The 12080-nt window shown below is 44.7% G+C and overlaps 1 protein-coding gene across 3 annotated transcripts in view; it reads left to right on the forward strand.

Moving 5' to 3' along the window:
- The first annotated feature begins 1153 nt into the window (after positions 1 to 1153).
- MAP2K5 (mitogen-activated protein kinase kinase 5) overlaps positions 1154 to 12080 on the forward strand; it is a 261289-nt gene continuing 250362 nt past the window's right edge. For all 3 annotated transcript variants that reach the window (XM_030814642.1, XM_030814641.1, XM_030814640.1), the window contains exons 1-2: positions 1154 to 1985; positions 8896 to 8944. In XM_030814642.1, the coding sequence (XP_030670502.1) occupies positions 1851 to 1985; positions 8896 to 8944 (184 nt within the window). In that variant the 5' untranslated portion in view covers positions 1154 to 1850. The remainder of the gene's footprint in view (positions 1986 to 8895; positions 8945 to 12080) is intronic.

Consider the following 12080-nt stretch of genomic DNA (forward strand, 5'->3'; position numbering starts at 1 on the left):
AGAAAGAGATAAAGGACGAACCTACACGTCACAATTTGTAAACAAACTTCTGTAGAGGCACCATCGTTCTACAAGCTTATGCACTTTAAAATCTGAGGTAACAAGACATTTGAAGATAACAAAGGTTGGCCGGGCGCGGTGGCTCACACCTGTAATCCCCCCAGCACTTTGGGAGGCTGAGGTGGGCGGATCACGAGGTCAGGAGTTTGAGACCAGCCTGGCCAACACAGTGAAACCCAGTCTCTACTGAAAATACAAAAATAAGCGGGCACGGATGGCGCGCGCCTGTAGTCCCAGTTACTCGGCCGGGGTGGGGTGTGGTGGTGCTGAGGCAGGAGAATCGCTTGAATCCGGGAGGCGGAGGTTGTGGTGAGAGATCATGCCATTGCACTCCAGCCTGGGCGACGGAGCGAGACTCCGTGTCAAAAAAAGAAAAGATAACCAAGGTTTATTGCTACTTCCGTGATATCACCAACTGCGTAAGCAGTGCTATTTAGTTGAAAATACATGGACTAGACCAAATATTTCTGCAACAGTTTAATAAGAGACAATGATGCGACTACTGCAGCTGTCCCCAGGCAATTAAACTCTTCAGCGAATTTCTTTACTATTGCTTTTGAACAGGGAACTGTTTGCTATTTTAGGGCACTCGTGCGGTAAAGAACTTCACTGAAAAATGCAAATGTTTTGCTAATGTGGGAGAAAGATGATGATCCTCTGTGACTTGGAAGGGGGGGATAAAAAGACAACTATTTATTGAGTTCTTGCCTCGCTCTTGCTGATTCGATGCACACAACCCCACGAACATTCAGACTCATGGCTTGACAAAGTGGGGATAACCGGGAGCTGCAGCCCCGTCTTTGAAGCTTTTGTAAAGACAAACGGTCTGCAATGTTAAGCCTTAAATTGGCTTCTGGCGGACTCCAGCCTTTTACCCTTCGTTTGGTAGATGTTTTCACCTCGCTGTCATTAAGCAGGGTCAGGAAAGGAAAGGGCCGTGACCGGGTCGCCGCGGGCGCTCTCTGGGCGATGAGGGTCTCCTGAGCGAGCAAGACCAGTCTCTCTCCGACTCGCCACGCGCCACGCGCCGCGCGCCGGTTCCTCGGCTCCCCCACGCCGGGGGCGCATCCTCCCGGGAGCTGCTGCCCTTTTCCAAAATGGCGCCGCGGGAGGCGGGTCCCGCTCGTCGGCTCCCGGGGTTCCGGCGCCGCGCGTTTTGGTTCCGGAGTAACAGTGTCGCTACCGCCTTCCTCCTCCTCCTCTCGCCGCTACCGCCGTCGCCGCCGCCGCAGGTCCGCGCGGCCTCGGGTGGCCGGAGCTCAGCCTGCGCACGCAGCGCCCTGTGTCTCCGGGTGGGGCGGAAGACTCGCCTCTTGAGTCTCCCGCAGGGACTCTCCGTGGTGTGGCGGCCCTGGGGCTCTTTCTTAATGGCCCCGGACTGAGTCCCCTCCAGTCGAGGACCCTCTCCTAGTCCACTGACGAGCGGTGGATACCTGCCGCAGTCCTTGCCCTGCTGCCTCCTTATACCCACACGGCGGCAGAGAGCTTCACCATAGCGTTCGCTCAACTCCAGAACCTTCCGACCTCCGCTAGTTCCTGCGGGCCTCTGCCCGCTTCCCGGTGCACCCTCCCCGGGAGACACCTCAGACCCCCGACAGCCTGGGCAGGCTCGGTGCCTGCGGGTGCGTTCCTGATCACCCCTCCCCTCTTCCCTCCCCCTCATCCTCCAGTCCCTTGTTTTCACTCTCTGTCCTCTGCCCCTCACTCCCCTTGTCACCTCTTGGAGCCCCCTCCTAACCAGCGACCAGTGGGTATCCCCTACCCCAGGATGTGAGCCTCTTTAACCTGTAATGCTGTGGCTAGCCCTTGGCCCCTTTCCTGCCATGGAGAACCAGGTGCTGGTAATTCGCATCAAGATCCCAAATAGTGGCGCGGTGGACTGGACAGTGCACTCCGGGCCGCAGTTACTCTTCAGGGATGTGCTGGTGAGTGGTAATCTCAGTGTCCAGATCCCAGCAAGGGGGACTCAGGGACTTGAGTAGTCAGCACCTTGACCACTGGTGACCTGAGCTAGTGGCAATGGCTACTGCTGGCTTCCTGTGGAGGCGGTTTTATTGCTTCAGGCACAGCATTGATAAATTACAACCACTAAAACCTGGCGAATGTCTAGGACCCTGGGGAGATAGATCAAGCTGACTGAACCCCTGCCCTCAGAGAGCTCATGGCCCGGGCTGGGACACACATAGACACAACCACGCAAATGCAAACAGCTGAATCTAGAAGAGAGGTTTTTTCCCCACAAGTGTTTCGGGGAATGTCCCTGGACAGATTCCAGCCCTGTTTTTCTACTGAGTTCTCTGAACTTGGTGACCAGCTGAGAAGGGGAAAAAGGACAACTTTAACTTACCGTGTTTGAGCACACTGTTTAATTTATTCATTTTGAGACAGGGCCTCACTCTGTCGCTCAGGCTGCAGTGCTATGGCATGATCTCGGCTCACTGCAGCCTCTGCCTCCTGGGCTCAAGCGATTCTCCTCCCTCAGCCTCCCAAGTAGCTGGCACATGCCATCACACCTGGATAATTTTTGTATCTTGTAGAGACGAGGTATTGCCATGTTGCCCAGGCCGGTCTTGAACTCCTGCGATTTGCTTGCCTCGGCCTTCCCAAAGTGCTGAGATTACAGGTGTGAGTTACTGTGCCCAGCCTGAGCAAACTTAAAGCATCATTGAATGTAAGACATTTTACTTAGAAAAAAATGCTGACCATGACAGTATGACACATCATCCGTTATTAAAATGAATCCAGTTTCGGAGATGGTAAAAGTGAAGGAAAATGTGCATCTTAGAATTGGTGATATTTTACTTTTGGATTTTTCAGAATATATTTCAAATAAAATGATGGAATTTTAGAGCAGAGTGTAACACTGTAGGTGGCCTGTTCAGCTGATGTTTCTTTTTTGCAGATAGTTACTGAGGAGCAGTGAGGTGAAATGGCTTTTCCAAAGCTGTGAGCTCCTGAGTGGGAGAGTCAGTACCATAACTAAAATTTTGTTTCATTGACTTAGTAGGTTTCTTTCCCTACATGTTGCAGCCACTTCTAATCTTTCTGGTATTCATTTGAGATAGACAGGGTGCCTTGTGCCCATTCTACATGCTGAATAACTGAGGCATGGAAGACAGAAGCGGACATTCCGAAAAGCACGTCGCTAGCAGCAGATCTGTAGTGGAACTTACCTGCAAGTTAAGCGTGGGCAAGGTGGCAGGATCTTGGGAAGAGGAAGATTTGTGATGTGATTTTTCATTGTCTTGGATAACTCAATCAAAATTTGATTTCTATAACTTCATTTTGAGTTCTAGATGTTACTGACTGCCCAGGCCATGCAGATTTTTGGGTGCCTTGACCAGGAGCTTTCCATATTGTGCATCAAATGCCATCCTTCTCTTTGTATCCAGAGTTCTCCAGACAGTCATGCACACACAAATTTCCCCTCATGATAAGGCCCAGGCTCCTTCACATGGTCCTCTGGGCACATCTGGGTTGGCCCCTGTCTGCCTGGCACCTGGGTCATCCCTCTTCACAGCCCCATAAACTTCTTTTTTTTTTTTTTTTTTGAGACGGAGTCTCGCTCTGTCACCCAGGCTGGAGTGCAGTGGCGCGATCTCGGCTCACTACAAGCTCCGCCTTCCGGGTTCATGCCATTCTCCTGCCTCAGCCTCTCCGAGTAGCTGGGACTACAGGCGCCCGCCACCATGCCCGGCTAATTTTTTGTATTTTTAGTAGAGATGGGGTTTCACCGTGGTCTTGATCTCCTGACCTCGTGATCCGCCTGCCTCGGCCTCCCAAAGTGCTGGGATTACAAGCGTGAGCCACCGCGCCCGGCCAGCCCCATAAACTTCTGTGCCTCACTTATATAGGTTGATTTTCAGTTCTCCCAGGTGTCCAGGCTGTCTGCATTCTGCTCTTCACAGGCCAATTCTCACCTGTCCTTCCAAGCCAACTTGTGCTTTTTCTCTGTGTCATTCTTGGTTATGTGCCCCACCTCTGTGTCATCACAGCTTTGTGTGGGTCCCCCAGCAAAGCACATGTTTGATCATGATTCTTTTTCTCCTCCACTAGATGGTAAACTTCTGGAGGAGATAGATATGTTTGTTTTTGTTTCTTCATAGGATCCCAAAATACTTGTTTAAGAAGGGAGCTTAAAAGAGGATGCATGCAATTATGGTTCTGTGGACAGAACACTAGGTTTAGAGTCAAGGAATTTGGGTTTAATTGCAAGCTGTCCCACGGACTAGGCAAGTCAGTCTACCTCTCTGAGCCTTAGTTTCCTTATTTGTGAAACAGGGAAACTTGTACCTTCCTCAAAGACTTGGAAAGATTATGTGAGATTGTGACTGTGATGAGAAAGACGGGCCTTCTCTTACTCATTTAACAATGGAAGGTTGATTATTATGTGATTATATTATTTGGTTATGTGATTATTTCAAGAATAGCCCAGTGTTTAAGATCACAAACTCTGGAGCCAAGTTGTTTAACCTGCAAGTTGTACTACTGGGGCAAGTATCTTCTGTATCTCAGTTTCTTTATTTGTGAAAAAAAAGTTAGGGAGGGGTGAAAGTAATGCCTACCTCCTAGAGTTCTGAGGACTCCTTGAGTTGATACATGTAAAGCACTCGGAACAACTTAGCACATAGTAAGCGCTCCATTAGTGTTGTTATTATTGATGGGATTGCTATTATAAGGGATTGGACTTGGGTCTTCTGTTTCTTGAGCATCTCTTAAGTTGTACCTGGCTCAAGGCTGACTGGCTTAACAGGAAACACTACCTGAGTGGCCCCACCACTAGAGCTCAACATGCCAGGTGTCTGCACACTTTTGGCTAGGTAAGCCCAGGTGGAGCATGTTTTGTCAGAAAGGCCTGACGAAGGACCTGTGGCAGTGGGTGTTCAGTGCTATCTCCTAGCGCTCCATTTTAGCAAATGTTCAAGCCCAGATCCTGGCAGACTCCTGTGATCTGTTCTCCAGGTTCACTTCATCTGTTCATCAAGAAAAGGCAAGAACCAACAGACACGTCAGCATCTCTGGCTTTTAACCTTAGACTTGAAAGCCACGTGGAACCTGGAAGCATCCCCTCATCTAATTCAGACTCATTTCAAATGAAGAGGCATGAACCGCACAGGGGGAAAATACCTTGCTAAAGCCATGTAGCTAATTTTTGGCAGAACCTGACACAGATGCCAGAAGCAGGTTGTAGTCACCGAGTCAGCCATAACTGAATGTCTTGGACCTGAAGTCAGCAGTTGAGGGCTCCAGTCACTGTGCATCAAATAACTGGGAGACCCTGGGCAAGTCAGTCGGTCTCTCTGGGCCTTGTCTTTTGTCTGAATCATCAGGGACTGGCTTAAGTATGGAGGCCGACCTGACCCTCAAAGGTAGAGACATTTGGGTCTTCTGTTTTGCAGCTTTCTGTGTTTCTCTTTTTCCCTAGAGACTGAGTTCCTAGTTTTGGGAAAACTGTACAAGAGGTCCGGTTAGTGTGTGATGAGAGAGAATGCCCAACCCTCTCCCCTCTTCTTTTTGTATCCTGTGGTCTCCAGGCTCAGATTTCCCCTCATCTATAAGACTTCTGGGCCAGGAGTGGTGGCTTAGGCCTGTAATGCCAACACTTTGGCAGGCCGAGGTGGGTGGATCGCTTGAACTCAGGAGTTCGAGACCAGCCTGGGCAACATGGCAAAACCCCATCTCTACAAAAAATGCAAAACTTAGTGGGGGCTTGGTGGCACTCACCTGTAGTCCCAGCTATTAGGGAGGCTGAGGTGGGAGAATCTCTTGAACCCAGAGGTTGAGGCTATAGTGAGCCGTGATTGCACCACTGCACTCTAGCTTGGGTCACAGAGCAAGACCCTATCTCAAGAAGAAAACACACACACACACACACACACACACACACACACACACAGATTTCTGTCTAAACTGAGTCTGTGATTTTTTCCTTTCTCCTGAGTTACCAAATACTATTGGCTGTTTATGTCTTTTGTTTGGTGCTTATACTCTAATTATTTTATATTACTAGTCTTTCAGGTTTGTCTTTATCTCTGTAACCAGTTTATAATCTTCCTAAAGTCAAGGATCAACTTTTATTCTCCTGTAGCCTGCAGCTTTGTGATCTTTATACTCGTGGCATGTTGTAGATGCTCAATTATGTTTTGGATCTGTCAGATATTTGTCTGATTTGTTGAAAGGAAGAAGAAAAATATCAAAAAATGGTCATCATGAAAATATGTAAACTTCGGTTTTCTTTTTCTTTTTCTTTTTTTTTGAGACAGAGTCTCGCTTTGTTGCCCAGGCTGGAATGTAGTGGCGTTATCTTGGCTCACTGCAACCTCTGCCTCCCAGGTTCAGGTGATTCTCCTGCTTTAGCCTCCTAAGCAGCTGGGATTACAGGTACACACCACACATCCAGCTAATTTTTTTGTATTTTTAGTAGAGACAGGGTTTCACCATGTTGGCCAGGCTGGTCTCAAACTCCTGACCTCAAGTGATCCACCCACTTCGGCCCCCCCGAAGTGCTGGGATTATAGGTGTGAGCCACTGCGCCCATCCCGGTTTTCTTTTGAAACCTTCTTTAGGTTTGTTAGGTACATGTTATATAGTCAAGAGTAGAAGAAGGCCGCTTGTAAATAAGTCACTTTAGCTGGAAAATGTATATAAAATCATCAAATGTACCCTGCTTTAAAATGACTAGTAGATATTACTGATGTTTAAACTTCTTACCTCTTTGTCATTATGATAGCCCCACTTTATTTGCTTTAAAGAACAAAATGGTTGGTTGTGTTCACATGATTCCCTCACTCAAGTTTGCTTTGTTCTTTCTCCCTTTTCCTCCTATCAGATGAGAAGCATGTGCAGTGCCTCGTTTATGTCGATGGGCTAAGGCATGCCATTGCCACTGAGCAGGTTTTCAGGTGGTTGTTAGAACTCTGCACTTTGATGGGGTCTGCTATTCCTAAGTAGGAAGGAGCCTAAATTAGTTTGCTAACACTATAGAGGTACAGTTCACATCTCAAGATCGGAGTCTCCTGAAAATAACTGGTGATAACCTAGACTTAGAGAGTTGGAGATGAAGCAGTTGTTTTCCCCTCATTTTTTTAAACCTACACTGGCTAGAATGGGTGTTCAATAAATACTGCTGAAGGATGAAGTCAGTGAGTGAATCACCATCCTCCACTGATTGTTGGGTGCTGGAATTTCAAAGTTTATTATGAAGTAAGCTTTGTAATATTCCAGTTACCGGTGTTTCGTTTTATTTATTTAACAGACACTAGTATGGCACTTGACATGTGCTAGACACTCTTCTGAGTACTTTACAAATACTAACTCATTTGTTAGGTACAGCTAAGATCTGATATTACACATGAGGAAAGTGAGGCACAGGGAGATTTCGTGCACTCAGCTGTGCCAGAGAGCTAGCATCCAGCCATAGCCGTTTGGCTGCAATGTCATGTTTTCAGGTTTTCCACTGGATTGCCTGTGTGCTTTATTCTGTACTCCCTTTACAGTTTCCTGTCAATAAATACTTTCTAATTATAAGAATGTAGAAATAATTTTTTAACACTAAAATCTTTTATAGATACTTTCTCAAAAAGTTGATGTTTCATTTGTGAAGACTAGAGTCAGAAAAAAAATAATCTCTTTTGGCTGTAGTGAGCAAGGGCTGCCTAAGATAGTTCTCTTTGATCAGTTTTATATGCACAGATTTATTTTTGAAAAAAAAAAAAAAAAAAAGCACTATAGAGGCAAGACTATTATGCAAATTGCCACTGCAGCAAAAGCTTCTAAAGAATTGCCTTTAGAAGGAAGTTGCAGCCGCCACTCTGCTAAGTGCCCTGCTTGGAAAGGCTGTGGGCTCCCTGCTGAGAAATACTGCGAGCTGCTTTGTCAGCCGGCTGCCTGGTGCCAGCGCTGGTGCAGCCTGGGAGGGACACTGTGGCAGAGCTCCTGGAGAGAAATGAGGTTTGCAGGCCATTGGAGTTGGACTGGACATGATGGAGGGTCACTTTCCCCAGAGCTTAGGTGTTCTGTGCTTATTCAATTAAGCTTTCTGAGTATACTAATTTTCATGTCTTTTCAACTTTATAGATTTATTTAAACATTGATGTCAGATTATATACACTTTTTAGATTTTTGTTGTAGGCTAGATTAACTTTATTTCGGTGTCATTAAGTATGTTTTCTGTTGCTTAAGAGTAAAGGTTGATAAGAACTGTTTGTGTTAAATGTAGCATAATGAGTTTATATCATCAGGAAAACTTGTGTGTTGAACTCCTACCATGATGAGTGCGAGGCACAGTGTTGCTTGTTGTATATCAGGAACTACATTTGTTGAATGTCTTCAATGTGCTAGTTCTAAGCTTATGTTTATTAGATTAATTTTTACACTACATCTATAAGTATTACTAGACCCATTTTGGAGGGTAATCAAATTGAGGCTCAGAGAGGTTAGGTGATTTTTTTCCCAGAGATTCAGACCTACGTCAGTCTGACTCTCAAAACCCCTTTCTCTTTCAACTGTAGTATATTCCACAGTCTCCCATAGAAGAAACCAAGTTTTTGTAAATACATGACGGTTTATTTGTATATAGACTGTTGAAGTGAGAATAAAGTATTACGTTATTAATAAAATGTGGGAAAGGTTTCTTAAATATTTTTCTTCCTGGAATAGAGCTTTAAACTCTGGGTTTACGTTGCTGGGCTAAGTGTGATTATGAGCTAATATTTTTATAGTTTATGCTAACGTTTCAAAAATCTTTCCCAGGTTCTCATATTTCCTGTAGGATTTGCCACATGTTAGCAATAAAGAAGATGGCTAATTGTGTTTCTTTATTCTTTCTTTGTTTAGGATGTGATAGGCCAGGTTCTGCCTGAAGCAACAACTACAGCATTTGAATGTAAGTCTGGCTTGTATACTTTCTTGACTATTCCTTTCTGCAGTCATTTTTTAAAGGGTTTATGGGTGGCATTACTTTAGAAACTGACAAAAACAGATTATTTATGACCATCATATGATACATTTAAATATTTATAAATTGATGCAAGTTTAATGATGATACTGAACTGAGTAATATTTTCTTATTTAATCATATCTTGGGTGAGCATATTTCTACAATATAGCTTTAATTACCAGCATGACCTTTATCTGCTCTTGCTCCTGATTGTAATAATATTGCGAGACAAAATGAAACGTGTAAACTACCTGTAGGCCAATGATTATTGATTAAGAGATTTTAATCCATTGCTGCTTTAAAACATAGCAACAAAGTAGAGCTTTTACCGTGAGCATTACATGGAATAATTCTGTTTTAGTGGGGCTTGGCAGGGATGCTAGATGGTGACAGGAACACTTCAGGTCTTTCGTCCTTCCTTTTTCCCCACAGTTGGCCTGGGGACAGGGCCAGGGTGACCTGGGGACTAGAAAACTGTTTTGTCATGAACCAGGTCATTGCAGAGGACATCATGGAATGAGTCATGCTAAGATGAGATAGTTAGTAGCATAAGGGCCCAGATGCTGAGAGGGATGAAGTAAGAACTGTAGTTTTTTTTTTTTTAAGATGCAGATGCTGAGAGGGATGAAGTAAGAACTGTAGTTTTTTTTGTTTTTTTTTTTTAAGATGAGGGCTACTTTTTTTCTTTTTTTTTGCCACAGAGTCTCGCTGTGTTGCCCAGGCTGGAGGGCAGTGGTGCAGTCTCAGCTCACTGCAACCTCTGCCTCCTGGGTTCAAGCAGTTCTCATGCCTCAGCCTCCTGAGTAGCTGAGATTACAGGTGTGTGCCACCATGCCCAACTAATCTTTGTATTTTTAGTAGAGACAGGGTTTTGCCATGTTGGCCAGGCTGGTCTTGAACTCCTGACCTCAAGTAATCCACCCACCTGAGCCTCCTAAAGTGCTAGGATTACAAGTGTGAGCCACTGCACCTGGCCAGAGGGTCACTTCTTAATGTAGAAAAATTTCAGTTTTTCCACATGATAGGATACTTTTTTGTTTCTGTTTTTTATGAAGATGGTTACTTACAGAGAATACAATGGGTACTTCCTTTTTGGAGGATAATTTGGCATTTCTTATCAACATATAAAATGTGCAAAACCTTTGACTTAGCAGATCCACTTTAAGGAAGCTGTTCGACAGAAGTAGCTAAACGTGTTGAATGCCCGTCAAACAAGGTGTTCATTGTGAGATCATGACGATGATGATGATTATTTTTAGAGACAGGATCTTGCCTTGGTGCCCAGACTGGAATGCTGTGGCATGATAGCTCACTGTAACCTCGAACTCCTGGGCTTAAACAATCTTCCCACCTCAGCCTCCCAAGTAACTGGGACTACAGGCATGCACCACTATGCTTGGCTAATTTTTAAATTTTATGTGGAGATGCGGTCTTGCTATGTTGTCCAGGCTAGTCTTGAACTCCTTGCCTCAAGTGAGCCTCCTGCCTTGACCTCCCTAAGTGTTGGGATTATAGATGTGAGCCACTGTGCCTGGCCCATTGTGGGATTATTTATTTATTTTGGAGATAGGGTCTCACTCTTTTGCCCAAGCTGGAGTGCAGTAGTGAGATCACAGCTTGCTGTAGCCTTGACCTCCTGGCTCAGGCTTGTGGGATTATTTTCAACAGCAAAAAATTAGAGGTAAACTAAATGCCTGTTATAATGGATAATAAATTATAATTTATCTATAATTCAAAGCATTCAACAGTAACTAAAAAGAAAGTGAGTTAGAATTTTTTACATTTGTACAGAAAGGTATCTGTGAAATATTGTTGAATAAACAAATAATGCATATAGTATGATCCCATTTTGTAAAATATCCAACCCCGCTTCCCCAACTTTATGTGTGTATTGAAAGATAGGATCTGAAGAGTGCCTACTACAGTACTTTCCAGTGACTTACCCTGGAAAGTGGACTTGGGGCCTGAGGCTTGGGTTGGCGGGGGCGGGGGGGGGGGGAGTGGATGAATGAGCACACTTTTTACTTTGTATGTTTCTGTATTGTTTGAACATTTTTCAACAATCATTGCCTGTTTTTAAAAGCTATAATGAGTAGAACTCTTAATGTAATCAGGATTTTATTAGTCACATTGAACTCTGTACTATAGAAAAATAGTACATCTGTCTGAAATACATACTAGTGTTGCAAGCTTTATTCAGACTCTTTGCAGTAACTCCTTGTGGGTGCCACGGGTTTCATGGACAGTCTGATAGTTAACATTTGGAGTACTTACTGTTGACAGATGCTTTGCTAAGAGCATTCCATGGGTTATCTTATTTCTTTTAACCATCACAAGATCCCCACGAAGTACTTGTTATTTTTTTGAGACAGAGTATTGCTCTGTTGCCCAGGCTGGAGTGCAGTGACATGATCATAGCTCACTGCAGCCTTAAACTCCTGGGCTCAAGTGATCTTCCTGCCTCAGCCTCCCGAGTAGCTGGGACTACAGGCACCCACCTCCACACCTGGCTAATTAAAAAAAATTTTTTGTAGAAACGGGGTCTTGCTGTGTTGCTCAGGCTGGTCTTGAACTCCTGGCCTCAAGTGATAGTCCCATCTTGGCCTTTCAGAGTGCTGGGATTATAGGTGTGAGCCACTGTACCCACTAAGTACTTAAAAGGACTGTTATTAGCTCTGTTTTGGTTTAGGAAAGGAAATCTTTAAGCAACTTGCTGAAAGTCTCGCAGCTGTTTAGTGGTAAAGTGGAATTTCTGGAGTGGTTTCCAGAACGTATATTCTCAACCACTGTACTGGACTTGTTTTGAGAGTTGGCATAATTATTGAAATCATATATTCTGGTTTTTCTTAAGCATAGCAAAAAGAAGTTTACTTTGTACTTTTTACTTGCTTTTCGGGTCCCCAAAGTGGCTTGATGTGCCTGTGCTTGCCTCATTGGCTTCCAGTTAGGGTTCATAATAATAATAATACTGATTATTTTAACTATCATTCATTGATAGCTTGCTCTGTGCCAGGCAGTGTACTAGATGACTTGCCTAAGTTGTTAGTAATCTTTATACTGACTCTGTGAAATAGGAAAATTA

This window comes from Nomascus leucogenys, chromosome 6, assembly GCF_006542625.1.
Source record: "Nomascus leucogenys isolate Asia chromosome 6, Asia_NLE_v1, whole genome shotgun sequence".
In the NCBI taxonomy this organism is placed as follows: Eukaryota; Metazoa; Chordata; class Mammalia; order Primates; family Hylobatidae; genus Nomascus; species Nomascus leucogenys.